The sequence below is a fragment of the Dipodomys merriami genome, unplaced genomic scaffold (genome assembly GCF_024711535.1).
Source record: "Dipodomys merriami isolate MVZ:Mamm:240054 unplaced genomic scaffold, mDipMer1.0.p SCAF_148, whole genome shotgun sequence".
In the NCBI taxonomy this organism is placed as follows: Eukaryota; Metazoa; Chordata; class Mammalia; order Rodentia; family Heteromyidae; genus Dipodomys; species Dipodomys merriami.
In genome coordinates, this window is record NW_027202804.1 from 2,300,570 (window position 1) to 2,319,080 (window position 18,511).

An 18,511-nucleotide genomic window follows, 5' to 3' on the forward strand; every position below is an offset into this window, starting at 1 on the left:
AGTATGATAAGGCAATAGTATTTCTTATGTTTCTGATCATAAAAATTCCTAATAGACTGTGATTTTGGGGTGTTCTTGTCCATTAAAAAAATAAGTTTCCATTGCATATGCCAAGAAAGGGAATAACTTCTGCCTGTGTAAAGAAAAGCCCATTTAACAAAAGCTCTACAAGAAAAATGGAGTACTGAGAAATTAGAATTTGATCGAGTGTCTTTCTATTACAAAGAAGGGGGTGTGCCTGGGAAGATATGACAGTAAATGTAGGAACAATTACAAGAAGTACTTTACAACATTTCCTAGGGCTCTCAGAAGCCACCACAATTAACAAGAGCGAAACTCAGAAAACAAATATGCCTGGCTGTAATGTCAGACCAGTGAGAAGGGGGCCATCTTTACAAGGGATCTCAGTATCTTCAATCCACTGAGATAAAGATGAAGAAAGCTAACCACAAAAGCGGCACAATGAATCAAAGAAGCAGCCAGGGAGAAAACCAAGCAATGAATGCTTACCAAGCTAGACAATTACACCAAGCCCTCAACAGAAAAAGAATTAGTGAGGAGAGAAAAAAAATGAAAGCCAGCAAAGCAGAAAATAAATGCCATGCAGATAAAAAGAAAAGTTTATTATGAAAGGTTATTTCACTGCCAAATCTAATGTCTCGGAGATATAATCTGTAAACCCTAATTAATACAGAAGTTATTTATGGGTAGTAATGTCAAGGCAACCTATACTTTCTTTTTTGCTTTCAGGAAAAAAAAAGTCTCAGCTGAAGTATAATTTGACAAGGTATTTACAAAATCAAAATGTCTTTAAGAAATTGAATTTTATGAGGAGGATCCCTTGGCTTTTGGAAGCAGCTTTTCCTTATAATCTCCTTGAGGTTAAAGATGGCTCCTCCAGCTGTCCTGGGGAGACTGAGCAAGCACCGCCCTTTTCTCAGACCACATGGTTAGTTCATTTCCATCTGCTAAATCTCCAAGGCACAAGTCCCAGTGTAACTCCTGCTCTGTTATCTCAGAAGAAACAAACGATCCCCCTGCCTCATTGCCTTCCAATATACCAAAACTAATGTCCAGAGATCTGAGAAAGCTCTGCCAACATAAAAACCAGCCCACGGACAGACCTCGGGAATTCCTATTACAACAAGTATGGGATCTCAGAGGCAAATGGAAGAGAGACAGCCCATGAGTGGTGGAGAACTAACAACCTGGGGTGTTTGATACACCCTGGCTTTTCTCACCCCTAGCTATGGACTACACCAATTCCGATTGTCACTGTTCACCGGCCATTGCATAGTTGACATCAGAAGTAATACTGATCATGAACTTGAACTTTTTTGTGGGTGTGCCAGTCCTAGAGCTTGAACTCAGGGCCTGGACCCTGGATCACCAGTCAAAGCTGGTGATCTACCACTTAAGCTACAGCTCTACTTCCAGCTTGTTTTTGTAGTTAGAGGTAAGAGTCTCACACACTTTTCTACCTGGGCTGACTTTGAACTGTAATCCCTATATCTCAGCTTCTTGAATTGCTAGGATTATAGGCGTGAGCTACCAGCACCTGACTTTCATTTGGTTTTTAATGATGATACTTTAGAAATTCTTACAATGGGTTAAATTATATTGGAGCATGAACACATTTTCCTATTGGAAGGGTCCACGAAGCTTTTAGATAATATAATTATCTTAATTGAGATTTGTTTTTCATGAAATATAGTTGCAACCCAATAAAAGGCTTAATAAACTAGCAACACAATCTATACCCAAATACCTCCTTTGATTAATGGTGTCTTAGGGAAATCTCTTTTTATATAATCTTCCTCATAAATGTTTTATTTAATGGGACTGATGGATGAATCATTCACTTTGACACTGGAACTTAGGCAGGTTGTAAACAACTTATTTAATAAAGAAATGATCTCAGGCTGCCTGCCTCTTTATGAGAAATGGGAAAATAAAAGCGATTGCTTTCAGTCCATCCTCCAATACTCAATTCTACAGATGAGTTTGGACTTTGACAACAATATTTCACTCCAATCACCATTGACATACATAGCAGAGACGAAGCAAGGGGAGATCATTTGTAGTTCACATTATTAAATGGTGCTAAGAATACACAGAACCAGGGAGCTAGTAGCTCATGCCTGTCATCTTAACTACTCCAAAGACTGAGATCTGAAAATCATGGCATTAAGTCAGCTAGGACAGAAAAATCCCTGAGTCTCTTACCTCTAATCCTGTAAAAACTCAGACATGGAGGTGTGAGTCAAGTGGTAGAGTACCAGACTTGAGTACCAGACTTGAACAAGAAAGGAAAGCAAGAGACAAGACCCTGAGTCCAAGCCCTACTATTAGTGAGCACACACACGTGTGCACATGCGCACACGCGTGCACACACACACACACACATGCGCGCACGCGCACACACATACATTTCAACACTGTTAGAATCTAAATGTGTCTGTTCTTATACTGACAGATGCTAGGATTATCTGTCAGAACCATCCAGTACCTTCTGGCTGGGCCGTGCCCTCTCCACAATTATATCTTCCTCTCTCCTTCCCATCCTTGCCCATTGTTTAATCAACTTACTAATCTATTAGCAGAAACACCTCATCATGGCTTTACTTATTTAATGTGTTCCTAGTGTAGCTTTGTGTTAAACATCATAACAATTAAGGGCATAGATAACCCCTAGCTCTATTTTAGTAATGATTTTGGCTTTGCCATTGCCTTAATCAGGCTGTCTAGGTTTGTCACCTGAAAATACACTTTTTCTGAGATGACTTTTGCTTTTATCACAGGCATTTTTTTTGAGGTGTCAGCAGAGTTCTGCATCTCATCACGCTTGACTGCCGAGTGAAATCGAGGTGTGGGATACCATTGTCAGGGAAATATGCTTGGCCAACCCACAGAGATCACACGCTCATGATTATGTGTGCTTTGACAAAAATGCCCATTTCCACCTTGTCACTTGCTCTATAATTAAAATGAGATAGCCAGGCATGGTGCTGCACACCTGTAAGCCCAGCTACCCAGGAGGTAGAAGTAGAAGGATCCCAGTCCAAGGACAGCCCAGGCAAAGTTAGCAGGTAAACTATATCCACAAAACAAACTAAAAACATAAGGATTAGGGATTCAAGTGATAGAGGGCAAGTTCAAGACCTCAAGTTCAAACACCAATGCCCACACTAAAGAAGGAAGTAAAATCAAATGAGGTAGTGCATTTCTTTGAGCATCATGAATGTCATAATACTTCTGATCTATGCTTAGGTCTCATGATTAGAAAAACAATTCTAAGAATCTAACTGATAACAAGTTCATACTTCACAAATAGTTCTCTGGAGTCAACCAAGGCCTTTGTGAGGATGAAGCCATGTGATGTCTTGATGTCTTAATTACTAAAAAAAATTTCCCAAGCAATGGCGTTGATGAGTTATTTTTCTTATTGTGACATGCATTTCTTATTCTGGCATTTCATTTTACAGCTTGCTTTTAAGTTCACTAACCCATGAAACTTTGAAATTAGTAGAGGAAAACCTAGAGAAAGCACTTGAAGATACAAACCTAGGTAGGAACTTCCTGAATTGAACTCCAATAGCTCAGGAAATCAAAGCAAGAACTGACAATCAGGACTGTATCAGATGAAAGGAAAGAATTATCAGAGCCAAGAGTCAATCTACAGAATGAGAGAAGATTTTGATAACTGTTCATTTCACACAGGATTAATATTCAAATATACAAAGAACTCAAAAATATTGAACATCAAACTGGGCACTGGTGACTCACATCTCTAATCCTAGCTACACAGGAGGCTGAGATTTGAGGATACCAGTCCAAAGCCAGACTGGGTAAGAAAGTCCATAAGACTCTTATCTCCAATTAACCACTAGAAAACTGGAAGCGGTGCTGTGGCTCAAAATAGTAGAGCACTAGCCTTGAGCTCAAAAGCTCTGGGACAGTGGCCAAGCCCTGAATTCAAGCCCCATGACTAACAAAAATAAATAAATAAACGACAAAATATCAAATAATCAAATGCATAACTGTTTTCAAGAGTTCAAATGGCTAACAACCACAAGAAGAAATATTCAACATGCCTTAATTATGAAGGAAATGTATATCCAAGCAACACTGAAATTCCACGTATCCCTAATCGACAGCACAGCATTAACCAAGAAAATAAACAATAGTAAATGCTGGTGAGGATGTGGAGAAAAAGGGACCCTCACACCAGTTGGTAGGGGTGTAAACTACTGCAGACAGACATTATGGAAGTCAATATGGAGTTTCCGAAAGAAACTAAAGACAGGGCTACCATATTGTTCTGCTCTCCCCCTCCTGGCATACGTCCATCTACAGCTCAGATGCCTGTAAACCCATGTTTATTGTAGCTCCATTCACAAATCACCCTTGGTGCCCAGCATCAGACAAATGGATAAAGAAAACATGATATATATTCACTACAGAATATTATTCAGCCACAAAGAAGAATGAAATTACATGTCATTTGCAGGAAAAAATGGATTGAATTGGATATCATCGTGTTACACAAAATGACAAGCCAGACACAGGAAGACAAATAATGACCATTTTCTCTCCTATGCGGCATGGAGATCTAAAGGAATAAGAACCATAAACATAAAAGGGTGATTATTTCCCAGAGGAAGGGAAGCAGCTGAAGGTACCAGGGGAAAAGAGAGAGTGAGGGAGAAAGGATGTGATGGAAGTACATTGTATCCATTTATGAAAAGGTCATAATGGCACCCATTTTTTTAATTACAAGAAAGATTTTTTCCAAAGGGTGAAGTGTGGTAAGAAAGACTAATAGAAGAGGTGACTATGTTCACAACGTATTACATGCATGTATGAGAACATCCTAATGGACCCGCTCACTTTACTCAATTAATAGGCACTAATTTTAAAAAAAGAGCTGATTTCAAAATGGATCTTCATATCTATTTCCTTCCCAGGAGCTGGGATGAAACCCTTACATCAGGCCTTCTGAAGCAGAATTGATCTGGAGAAATACAGGACTCTGAATTTGACATCAAAGCTCACCAAAGGCTTGGCTCAGAATTCTACACATTTCTGTCCCTCTAACCTTCCCCTGTAGACACAGTTGTATTAATCAGCCTTAATAAGCTCCTTCCCCATTGTCTCTTACATAAATGCTCATTTCATTTTTTAAAATGTCTGTCTCTAATTTTGTCCTACTAGCAGTCTCTTCAAATAGCTTGGTTAAAGTCATTGATAAACCAAAACTGAGCAATGCTCTTTGGAAAATTATTAGCCTTATTCTTTTTTCCCTTTGGTGTTGGTCCTGGAGTTTGAACTAAGGGCCTGGGTGCTATGCCTGAGCTTTGTACTCAAAGACTAGTACTCTGTCACTTGAGCCACAGTCTCTGGCTTCTTGGTGGTTAATTGGAAATAAGACTCTCAAGGACTTTGCTGCCCAGGCTGACTTCAAATGGTGATTCTCAGATCTCAGCTTCCTGAGTAGCTAGGATTACAGGTGTGAACCACTGGCACCCAGGATTTGCTCATCTTTAACCACCTGGTTGATCTATTTCACCATAAATTATTATAGTAAGATACAATAATCTGGTCTCTACCAGCCCATAACAAATTCATAGGACACACAATATTTGACCATAAGTCATTCATCTCCTTTGAATTACAAATGACAAAGCCTCTATCAAGACCCACACCTCAGGCACAAGTTAAATAAATGATCACTCAAACTTTGGGAAGGATAAATTGATTCAGATTATAAAATTCATAGCTCAGCTTGGACTTTCATCTTATTTTTCAACATGAATGATATGCATTTGAATAATATGCAGCTTGAATAAAAACATTAACATCTTTAATTCCACACTAATCTCTCATACTCACTTGCAAAAAAGGAAAACATATATTAAATGTCATTCTCCTATTTAGTTAATACTATCCTCCTCATGGGATACAAATTAATCCCCTCATTATTGTTAAATACATTTAACATACTTCCACTCACCAAAAGAAAATATTGTGAGCATCAGCACTAGCATTAAATTTGAAGATAAAAGTAAGACTTCAGATGGGCACTAGTGGCTCACTCCTGTAATCCTAGCTACTCAAGAAGCTGAGATCTGAGAATCACAGTTCAAAGCCAGACCAACCAGGAAAATCTGTTTTTTTGTGTTTTTTGTTTTGCCGGTCCTGGGGTTTAAACTCAGGACCCGGGCATCGTCCATGAGCTCCTTTGTGCTTAAGCCTCGTGCTTTACACTTGAGCCACAGAACCTCTTCCAGCTTTTTCTGAGTAGTTCATTGGATATAAGAGTCTCATAGACTTTTCTGCCCAGGTTAGCTTTGAACTACGATCCTCGGATCTCAGCCTCTTGAGTAGCTAGGGTCACAAGCATGAGTCACAAGCATCTGGCTATTTTCTAAGTTTAACCAAAGGTCTAGCCATGCTTTCTATTCATTTTCAATTCAGTATCAGCACAAGAATTCGTGGGCACACATTGTCTGATCTGCTAATTGCTCATCAGAGGCCACAGTCTAAATCAACCTTAAAGCTACAAAATTAAACAGAATCACCATTTCACATCAGATGTGTTCATCTCTGCATGGATCCTTCGAGCAAACCGTACAAATGTCTGTATTAAATACTTGGATTTGTGTAATTACCACTGCAAGGCTCAGTAGGAATTCTTTCACTTAAGTTTCCAAAAAAGTAGGATTGAGCATGCACACACACACACACACACACACACACACACACACACACACACACACACACACACACACACACACACACACACACACACATATCACATCACGTCACATCGTATCACATCCTCTGTTGTAAAATAGAAAGGCATTGGAATTCAGGGTATCTCTGCTGTTTGGAGCATAAGAGCACATAATTTTGGTGCTCATCTTACTACTTATAAGCCTATAAATATTTATAAACCGAGCTATTAACCTTCTAGAGGGCCAATATTTTGATCATTCACCCATGGGTTTAATCAAACATCCTGAAGATCCTGAGACTCTATACAGGGAACATCAGGAATGATTAATTGAGGTACAAATAACTGGAAAGGTCAAAAAGCAAAGGATTCCGTTTAGGATCATGGGCAAAATACTCCAAGTTAGTGTCAAACACCGGAGGAGGAATGATAAACTCTAAGACCCTCCCCCCTCCACTGCCAAATAACTTGAAATATCAATACTCACACTAATTTATTCATAGCTAAAAAGGAAACCTTTTTGAAGATGGACCTCCTGTCTTCAATTAAAGTATTTGTTGGCAAGCATTGTGTAAAAAAAAAATGCATAAACAATTTGATGTTCTATCGGCAACATGTTTCTCCTTTAAGTGCTATTTTTCAAGTGCTGTTATCAGAAACAAATCATGAAAATACATAAGAATTAAAGTGTGATTATAATGGAGATTGTGTTGCTGCAGGAGTGGCTAGTAACTAGGACAGTATAAAGAAGGAACCAAGGGCCCAGCCATAGACTAAAGCATAGTCCTTAGCGAGAAGAAGAGCAGTTACTCTGATCATCTGTGTCCTGTAGGCCTCGTCCTCATTCTAGCATTAGATGAAAATTGATTGCTGCATACCTTGTTTGCACTATCACAGGGTACCTCTGAAGTGCAGGGGCAACCTCACACTTCATCATGCTGATTGGCACATGACAGAGCCCGGAGCGACCCTACTATGGAAGGAGAAAGCTTGCATATCCCACAGGAAGTTCTTGTTCATGACATATGCCTCTGTCTTGAACACTGCTTGTGCGAGAATTGAAATAAAGCAAGAAATGTCCTTTTGCAGAGTGCAGTGTGTCTGTGTGAGAGAGTCTTCTGATTCATATTCATATATCATGCACGGGGGAGACAAGTTGTTTCTGGTACATACCTAAAATCCTGCCCAGTACTAGAGATTTCACTGCACTGAATTCTGTGCCTGATGACAGATGGACTCCTCTTCTTGTACTCTCGTCAATCTATGTAGTTATCACCACCATCCATGTCGTTTGTTGTTTCATCAACAAAATGGCAGAAAGAAAAGAAAGACAGAAAAAAATGATAATAAAAATAAGCAACTGTTAACAGCCCTAAAGCCTTAAGGAAAAGAGTGTTTAAAGACATGGTTTTTTAAGCCACTATTTTCTAGCCCATGCTCAGATACTAATTTCCTTCACCTTTTATCCCCTGATGTTATTTCTCTCCACTATAGAAGAAATCCACAACTGATAAAGCCAACAAGAAATTATGTGTTCTTTTTCACTTCAGCACGTTTACCTAGCAGGGTTTTTTTTTGTTTTGTTTTTTTTTTACTGGAATCATGCTGCTAAGAAATTTTCTTGTATGTAGAGCTGGAGCATTAGTACTTTTCTTCAAAGCTACCACAGGGAGAAAGAAGTCCATTTTGCTGTAACTCACATCCTTCTCCAAAATTTATCCTGTTAATGCAGTCATTATTCTGTCCTGGGATTACAGCAGTGTTCATACCCATCAAAGGTCATTGTGATCCCTTGGAGTGAAGACGGTCCTAACTGTGGTTCATGATAAATGAGACATCATTTCTCTCTTAAGCAGAAGAAAACCAAGGCGAGAACTTCCATATTTTAAGACTTGGATATTGGTAATATATTACATAGGTCTGCTTCAAAACAACAACAACAACAAAACCTGACCACATTTGATAGTCTTGTTTTCTTTTTATTTTTAGTGTTGTCTGTGTTGTTTTCTGGTTTTGTAATCCCTGGAAGACTACTAAAAGGTGATTTTGCTATTCTATTTGTGATTCAATTTCTGCTCTAGATACTCCATGCTGGGTAGGCAGAGTATGGCTTCTGTTAAGGTTTCCTGCATTACCTCTACAAAAAGCATGTTTTCTTCCCTTTTGAGCTTTATATGGTGAAGTTGTCCATCGGCCATGTTTTTCAAGTCAAAGTTAACAATATCAGGCTCTTGATATTTATTTAGCTTGTACCTTATCTGCAAACTTCCTAAAGTAAGAAAAGGAGACATTTTTAGTAAAAAGAAAAAAATCACATTTCAAAACCTACCTACAGAACTTCAGAATTCTTTTATTGTTGTTCTTTATTCATTTTCTGAAAAAGATTCACAATCATTCAATTGGATGCCCTCTCTAAACATAACTCCTAAAAAACTATCCTCTTCTAAGTGAAATGATGTTTTCAAAATCAAGATGTCACTTTCTGGTCCTAAACCATCTCTTTCATGACAACCTTATATTTCACCCCTAAAAGTTTAAGACTATGCATATTCAACTTTCTTCACTGACCTCTGACTTTAAAAAAAATAGTATTTCTGCAATGCCAGACTGTGCTCTTTATTAACTCATATTTTTAATGTTAACTCATATTTTTTAAATACTTAGCTCACACTCTAGAAATACAGTTGAGTAATAAGATTATCATAAAGAAATGTTGTTTAACTAAAGATAAGCAATATTTTCAGGCGACCATAGTCAAACATCGGAACCAAATTTGGATGAAAATAACGGCTTAAAGCCAAGTTTTCCATTAGAATCAACATTCCTCACCTGTCTGCAGAGCTGTTAATTGGAGTGCCTTCCAATTTAACAAGAAGACAAGCTTCAAGCTCAGGCATAGAGTTAGAATAAAAGCAAATATGCCGACTGAACGATAATATTTTTAATTGTGGTAACCATTGCCCTTGAGCCATATTGGATTTAGTTGCGTTGACATGTTTGTGTATTTGTATGTTTGTTCATCTTTCCCACCCAGAGAATTTATTACTAAAATTTTCACCTTTCATACAGATATAGGATACAGTAGACATCAGTGGCCTGTGATTTGTGTTTCTGTGGCCAAGTCAATACCGTGCATGCATGGACCAAGATTTTCCAGGACTGTTTCCTACTGCTCTGTTAGGAGACTGTTACTGGAACCCGTGTGTCATCTTTTTTTTTTTTTTTTTGTCGGTCATGGGGCTTGAACTCTGGGCCTGGGCGCTGTCCCTCAGCTCTTCAGCTCAAGGCGAGCGCTCTACCACTTGAGCTACAGCGCCACTTCCGGTTTTCTGGTGGTTTATTGGAGATAGGAGTCTCACGGTCTCTCCTGCCCGGGCTGGCTTTGAACCGCGATCCTCAGATCTCAGCCTCCTGAGTAGCTAGGATTACAGGCGTGAGCCACCAGCGCCCGGCCCGTGTGTCATCTTATGGATACTTTCTTACGTATAATGCTGTTCCATCAATACTCCCTTAATAAGACTTACTTTGAAATGCAAGGAAATATTTACAACAATGAAATGTTGTATTCCAAAATGAACCACAAAATCCACCCCGGTATTCACCGGAACTAGTGAAGAACTTGGAGCAGTATGAAACACAAGCAACTCTTTTAGAGAAAGGAACTCCCTAGTTGCGTTGCCAGGCAAAGTTATTCACACAAATATCTCAAGGCATCTTAATGACTGAAAGGCATCTTTTGTAGATCAAATGTACGGGATCATAGTGAAGAAGCAAAATGAACACAAAACCTAAGCACATTCTTTTCTCCCTGGTTATTGGAGTTTTGAAAAGCAAGAGTGATGCATATTGTCACTGCCCTAATAGTCTAATTAATTTGCGTTTCTCCTCTCTGCCTCTCTCTCTCCCTCCCTCCCTCCTTCTCTCTCTCTCTCTCTCTCTCTCTCTCTCTCTCTCTCTCTCTCTCTCTCTCTCCCCCTCTCCCTCTCTCTCTCTCTCTCTCCCTCTCTCTCTCTCACTCACCATTTCTGGCAATGATAATGGAAAGGTATTCTTTGTAAAAGGAGCTCATATACAGCAGCAAGCTTGGGGAGCGTGTTGTGCGGAAGCTAACTTCGATCATTTCCCTGCTCAGCTTCATATCGCCATGAAAGGACGCGGCATGAGAACTGGAGTTTTTACTCAAGGAATAATTTTCTTGAAAATTGTAAATCACCGATGAGCCAGTTCCGAAATAGGCAGAAATCTCTGAAATGACAGGCACATTTTACATTTAAAAAAATCAAAAACCTTTCAGAACAAGGAAGATTTATTAAGGTGCACTTATTGATATGTTACTATTTTAAAACAACAAGCTCCACCGATAGAATAGGCCCTAATTAATATAATACACTCAATTAATAGGGCTTTCACAACAGCTTTTAAAATGGCTGCAGGTTAGGATGACATGTAATTAATTCTTTCATGTAACATCCTAGTTGCAAGCTTGGCATTGTCATCTGAGTTCATATAAGAGCCAAACATCTAGTATTATACCACCTTAAACATCAAATTTCTTATTTAAATATTAACTCCCCATCTATTTATTTGTAGCTAGTATATACTAATTCTCCTCTAATCAGGAGAAAGAAGTATGAAGGACACTTTTGATTTCCAGGAGCAATAGGAAGGAATTTCATCATGTGTGTGCATGCATGAGCATGCGTGCGTGTGCGTGCATGTGTGTGTGTGTGCGTGTGTGTGTGTGCGCATGTGCACATACACATGCCAGCACTAGAACTAGAAATCAGGGCCTGGGCACTGTCCCCTAGCTTTTTCATTCAAGGCTGGTGCTCTACCACTGAGCTACCTACCACCTGGCTTCTACCACTTCTAGCTTTTTCATGGTTAATTGAAGTTAGTCTCATAGACTTTTCCCGCTTTAGCAGGCTTTGAACCAAGGTCATCAGCTCTCAATATCCTAAGTAAGTCGGCCCCTTTTTTCTGTGATGCTTTCTTAGATTTATTATGCATTACAAAAAAGAACTCTGTGTCTAGCATTAGTGGGAGAGAGGGGAAAAGATATTTTCTTGTCAGGAACTAACCAAAGGATTCACCGCCTGTTATATATCATTTAACCAAAGTCTCGTATTTTACCTCTGTGGGATGTATATCTAAAATTTAAACACCGAATACGCCACATATATATGCATGCAAAGAAAGAGAATAGTAGGATGAATAAATTTGCTTTGAATTCCTGAACTCATTTCTCTCCATTTCTATAGAGCTCTGTTGTTTGAACATAACATATATAATTGATAATACAGTCTAGGTCACAGAGGAATATTTTGATTCCTTTTAGTTTTTCAGGAATTTTTTAACTGATTGCTTTTATTACCTGTGACACCTTGCATCAAAAGCATGCAAGCAAAATGACATCCAAGCTTTGCGCTTACGAGATTGAACTAGAAACTATATCCGGCAAAGAAAGACATATGCTTAGAGAGAAGGAAGTCTTAAGTCCACCTTAAACAAAAATGTCTCCAACTAGACCCAGCAGGGTGTGCTTACTGAATCAAGTTGGATTTGAAATGATAGCTTATTCTTGCTAACAGCAGATGCCTTGAAAAGCACATTTATGCCAAGTTTTCATTAACTACTCCCAATGCTGTCTTAGCACATCAGGCAGGAGTTGCTTTGACGTGGAGCCAATCTCTGCTAGCCTCCTTCGGGGAAAAGTTCAGGAGCCCAGAGATATTCAAACAAAAGTAAATGAATTTAAATTAATTGGCTGTCAGCTTTCTATGAGAAAGTATGAAAATATAATAAATGTTTGTATACTCAGAGAAGTCTGTCCAGAACACTTACTATGACACTCTGTTCTTTGTTTCTGCCAGGATGTGGGTAAGTAAAATAAGAATGAAAAACAGTCTGCTATTCTATTTCCTCAGCAGATATCCATATCAGATCATAAAATATCTGAGGGTCCCAATATTGGTTACACATCAATACTCTGTGTGTGTGTGTGTGTGTGTGTGTGTGTGTGTGTGTGTGTGTGTGTGTGTGTGTGTGTGTGTGTGTGTGTGTGTGTGTGTGTGTGTGTGTGTGTGTGTGTGTGTGTGTGTGTGTGTGTGTGTGTGTGTGTGTGTGTGTGTGTGTGTGTGTGTGTGTGTGTGTGTGTGTGTGTGTGTGTGTGTGTGTGTGTGTCTCCTAGGGCTTGAACTTGGGGCCCAGGCATTGTCCCTGAACCTTTTTTGTTAAAGACTAGTGCTCTACCACTTGAGCCACAACTCAGCTACAGCTTTTTGGTGACAAGTGTCTCACAGTCTTTACTATCCACACTGACTTCAAATCTTGATCCTCAGACCTCAGCCACCTGAGCAGCTAGGATTTTCAGGGGTAAGCCACCAGTGCCTGGCCACATCTAGCTTTGGGGGGGGGGGGCGGGTATTAATCAGAGATAAGAGTCTAACAGACTTTCCTGTCTGGGTTGGCTTTGAACCTTTATCCGCATACCTCAGTAGCTTTCCCAGGTAGCTAAGATTACAAACATGAGCTATTGGTGCCTGGCACACATCATTATTTAAAGGGCAATAATTATTGGGCATAATCCAAAACAAGCAAAAACCAAAATACAGCTTCCTACATTTCCTTGCATGGATGGACATCTTCATCAAAAATAACAACACAGAAGAGCTTTGAAAACACAGAACTGTCTCACAGGGCTGAATGCTGTGCCCCAACTCTTATCAGATGACTGACATTAGCTAGAAAAGAAAGCAGACACCTGAAGGTAACTATCTATAGATTTTTTTTTTCCTGCAAGAGATACTGTTTTTCTTCAAGGACGGAGTCAACTATATTTGAGTTAGGCAGAATCTAAGGGAAGACATCCGGTTGGCATTCACTAGATATGATGCAAAGAAATTCACCAATAGCAGTGTCTTTGTTCCCATAGCTACACAGAGAAGCCCTGCGGGGGGTGTCGCGGTCGTGAGTGTCAGTGTGTCTCATCTCACCTACCGTTGGAGCAGAATGGCCCCGTGTACGCCGAGGCTGAGCAGTCACAGAAGAACCCACTGGGCTTTTCTCTGCACTTCCCTCCGTGGCGACACAGCTTTCCGTAGCTGCCACAGTGTCCAGGACATCCGGGCTGCACCCCAGGTGTCACCTTGGCTCTTTCTTCCAAATCCAAGGTCATCCCGTTCAACTGCAGGGACCGGATGCAGCCCAGGAATCCTCTCTGTCTGGTGGCTGTCCCGCCTAGAAAGGAAATACTGCAAATGCAAGCATGTTCCCAGGTGTCTTAATCAGAGGCCCGACAAGAGAGAGCCAACCCTGAGCTGACAGAGAAGAGGAAGAATGAACGCAACAGTTGTAATCTGTGATTGTAGTAAGTATTGAATTTAAAGGCTTCACCTACCAGGCAGGCTACTGTACCAGCCCAATACATACCCCCCCCCCTTGATGCTTTTATTAGTTCTCAAATAGAATATTGTTTTGTGACCAGCCTCCACAGTCCTCCTCTGTATGCTTCTACCATGGCAAGAATGACAGGCATATGCCACTTCACCAAGCTTTGCCTTGGTTGAAATAATCTCCACACTGGCCTGGAACTGTAATTCTCTTACAGGTGTGAGCCACTGTACTCAACTCAAAACACTTTTTCTGTTGGGGTGAGGGTACTAAAGTTTAAACTCAGGGCCTTTGCTTCCTTGGATTGCTTGCTCAGCAGGTACTCTACCACCTGAACCAGGACTCCAGCTCTACTTTTTGCTGGCCAATTGGAGACTGAGTCTCACAGACTTTTCTGCCTGAGTTCTCATGGAACCACAGTCCTCCAGATCTCAGACTCCTGTTCAGCTAGGATGATAGGTGTGGAGTCACTGGCATTTTCAGATGTAGAAAGATAATTTTATTTTTATAAAGTTGCATTTATTTTTTTAATCTAAAAAAAAGATTTCTTAAGCTTTTACTTGTAGACTTCTTTTTTTGGCCAGTCTCTTTATTTCAAAGAACGAAATAAAACCCACACCATTAACTTGCATTCAAAACAGCAATGCATAATGTGACTGATTTTTGTTTGCAATTTTAAATACACCTGTCTGGATTGGCAAATACAAATGTATCTGGAAAACCTGATCCCAGATGTTTGTTTTAACTTCGTGAGAGTTATTAAGGAATCCTTGAGGGTTTCCAACTTGACTAGGCCCTGTTCTGGTCTTCCGTTTAGAAGGAACATCAGCAAGATGGCAAGAATCCTATCCGGGACTTTTCTCTGATGTGTTTTCCGGCAGTTGGTATAGGATTCACTGTGTATACTTGGGTAGACTGCCAACGGCAGCTGGGGAAGGTAAACAATAAAGCAGCAGCCACACCTGCTGACCACATGACCACCACTTGACCACCTGACAGAAGTCCTCAAACTTCAAGGATTATGCACATGCGTGGAGGGCTCCCGATAAATGCAGACCTGGGGGCTGAGCCTGCGATCCAAACACGGGGTTGGGAGTCTAATTCACATCACCGGTCAGTCTCATCCACACAACCATGTAACCAGCCTATGCAGGGTACAAGATGACTTACACACCCATTGGTGTGCAAGGATGCCCTAAGGTGATACTTGAAGTCAGAAGACACTGCCCTGAAACATAAGGAATCTGGACACTTGTACTGAGCAGCGACTGGATGGCGGCAGAGTTGTCTTACCAGAGTCTGCATCGTTGAACGGCTGGCAGGATCTCTTACCCTCTCCATAAAACATCTTCATGTTCATGTTCTCCTCTCCCAATTCATTAAGCTACCTGCAAATCTAGCTGTAATTACTTGAGCTCTCCTCATCCACTGAGATGAAACAGCTTTATGGAGTTCAGACCTTGCTCCAAAACAAAGTCCTAAAAACTCTAAGTCCATCTTTGTCATCATTTACTGAGTTTGACATTTCACTGCTTTCCTTCACTGGGGTCTCTTGTCATTGGACTACATTAGACAGGACGACGTCATTCGCTGGGCACCGACAGCGCATAGAGCAATGCCCAGTGCACAACGGCTGTGACCCTCATCCGTTCCTTCCTCCATCCAACCACCTAGCATCAGCTTAGGATATCCAGGGTGGAAGAGGGGCCCCAGAGATGCTGAGGACCAGATACATGAGACATTTCTGAGTAAGTTACTTGACAGGGAATGAAAGACCTTGTCAATGAAATTTTTGAGAATTTAGCCTGGGGAGACATTAGCACCCACTTAGAAGTCAGACACAAAGACAGAATGGTCTCTTTGCCAATGGTTGACTTCAAAGTGGTTTGGTTTATAGAATGCATGCAGCTTCAACGAAGGCTTGGGTTCTGAGCATGTGGGGTTTGCATTATACAAACTCACAAGCATGGGGTGGGGGCTGACACTCCCCATTTCTGTTTCTGACTCTTCATGTTTAATTCCTTCTGTATTGACTCCAGTGCTCTTCTCCACGCCTCTCTTCTCCCCTTTCTCTCCCAGCTCCTTTCTGTTTCCCCATGAAGCCGATGGACTCACGAGATTCTCCTCTCGCAATCTGCCCTCTGCTGATGTAATTCATGGAGACTGGAGCTTACAGTCTTTAGTAAAAGTCTTTCCCAGCTAAGCCAGTCCATAGCCTCTGCTTACTCTTGACACAGGAAAACTCTGCAGAGAGCTGGGTGCTCTTAAGATTAGAAGTATTCCCTGGTGGATTTCATACCACCATCCATTGTGATCTTGAGATACAATGCAGAGTTCCTGGTGACATCAAGTTGCTGCTCCAGAATATCCGTGTCTCTAATTCAGGCTCCTCTTAGCTTCCCCCCAGTAGCAAAATAATTAATAATAATAATAATAATAATAATAATTTGAGGTCCAATAACTACAGTCAGCCTACTTTTGTCTAGTCTAATTCATCTTCTCTTTGTTTTAAATGATGAGGGACAGATGAACTCTCTAGAGAAAGTGAGAAAATGCAGTCATAGTCAGTCTACAAGGTGCGTATATGAACCTGGAACAAGGTAGCTTGAGGGGGCGCATCAGATTGGGAGAGATGGGTGAGGTCGATGGAAGGGGTGACACTGATTCAAATGCATTGTACTCACAAACTGACATGCTGAATTGAAACCCCTCTGGACAACTACTTAAAGATAATAAAACCCAGATCAGTACATGGATGGATGGGTAGATAAGAGAGAGAAAGAAAGAGAGAGGAAGACTGATGAGGAAATTGGGGTAGACAGAGACTCAGGAATCGCTGACCATAGGTGCAGTTAAAGAAATATAATAACTACTTCTAGTTAGATATGCAGTCTAATTTTAGAATCCATAGGTAGCCTTCATTCAAAGGTGGTCCTTTTTCTCTCCACTCCCAAGTCGGATTCAAAGGGAAATCTCTTCAATTTTCTCCTGCAAATCAGATCATCTTTGCTTGGCTTGGCATTTAACTATTCCCAGGTTGGCTCAGCAGCTTTATGCTGGGCAGTGTGTGACATTTTAGGGACAACGTTGGATGTGATTTCTTAAAGAGATTACAGTCTAGAAAGATATTGAGACAGAGAAACGAATGGTGTGGATGGCAGACACAGATATGGGGGAGAAGAATTGAGAGAATGTGGTTATTAAGAGGAAAAAAAGTGTGTGTGTGTGTGTGTGTGTGTGTGTGTGTGTGTGTGTGTGTGTGTGTGTGTGTGTGTGTGTGAATTATTAAGTTGAAGTAGAGAAAAAAACCAACTCCTAGCTTTGCAAACCTAATTTCTTTTTTCCATACTTCCAAAGAGTTTCTGTTTACCTGATCCAAAAGTTTTTCACAGTATCTGTACCTTTATCAGAGGACATAATGTCTAATTAGACATAAATAGACAGATCACACATTCCGGACGATTTCTACTTTGCCACTCCGTTTTAAGTAACTCTTTTTTTTCACTTTTCAGATGTAACTCTGAAAAGCGTGGCTCGTGTAAATAAGATTGGGCTTGAAAGCTTAATTAAAGATTGCAATGCCTTTCCAGGGTTAGAGTATGTCCAATTAAAATGAGTTGCAGTTTGATTAATTGATTCCGGATGTTTCTGCTGAGCTATTATGTTTGGAACTATCTTCCAATTAATTTTCTATCAATTTACTAGCCATGTTCTATCAGGCATAATGAATTCTGGAACTTCACAGACGCTGTGTATCTTGAGACGCAAATGTCCAACTTCCCTATGTTACTGGATCTCAATCGAGCCGTCGGCCTGAGTAACGGGATTTTGAGGTTTTAGCGCCCAAGGAACCAAGCGAGGTGCTGAGCGGACTAAATTAGGCTCTACCTGTTGGTCCAACACTTTCATCGCATTCATTACTCTCAGGAAACTCGTCTAAGTGACAGATGTTATTTTCATGAAATTGGAGCCAGCAGCTCTTTCCTATGCCAATTTTCCACTACTTTTTGTGTCAGGAAGACCTTTGAGATTACACTTTGATTTTTTTTTTACAAAAAAAGGCAATTTATTCATGTGCTGTGTTCAGATATCATGGAGGATTAATTGGGAATGACTGAGTAATTGGCCCAGGAGTTCTTAAAGAAAGAAAAAAAATACATGATGCTCATACTTGTCTTTTAAAATTCAAGGTTATAAAAGCTAGCAGGGCAGGGCCCACAGGCTCTCCTTGACCTTGATGAGAAGTCAGGAGGAAGACAGATAAAGCGGGCTGACCAACCAGCACAGGGCCAGCCAGGAACGGGGATGTGGACTGGGCCCAGGTTCAGTGCAAAGAATGAAAGGAAATGGCCTTCTGGATCTAGAGCTCTGGGTTTGAGTCCT

General features: G+C 40.5%; 1 protein-coding gene across 1 annotated transcript in view; it reads right to left on the bottom strand.

Moving 5' to 3' along the window:
• The window catches only part of LOC138826693 (contactin-associated protein-like 4), a 231,888-nt gene that overhangs the window by 14,268 nt on the left and 199,109 nt on the right, over positions 1 to 18,511 (bottom strand). Inside the window, exons 18-21 of the mRNA XM_070021932.1 lie at positions 13,736 to 13,975; positions 10,757 to 10,981; positions 8,872 to 9,005; positions 7,910 to 7,997 (exon numbers count right to left, since the gene is read on the bottom strand). Of these exons, the coding sequence (XP_069878033.1) occupies positions 7,910 to 7,997; positions 8,872 to 9,005; positions 10,757 to 10,981; positions 13,736 to 13,975 (687 nt within the window). The remainder of the gene's footprint in view (positions 1 to 7,909; positions 7,998 to 8,871; positions 9,006 to 10,756; positions 10,982 to 13,735; positions 13,976 to 18,511) is intronic.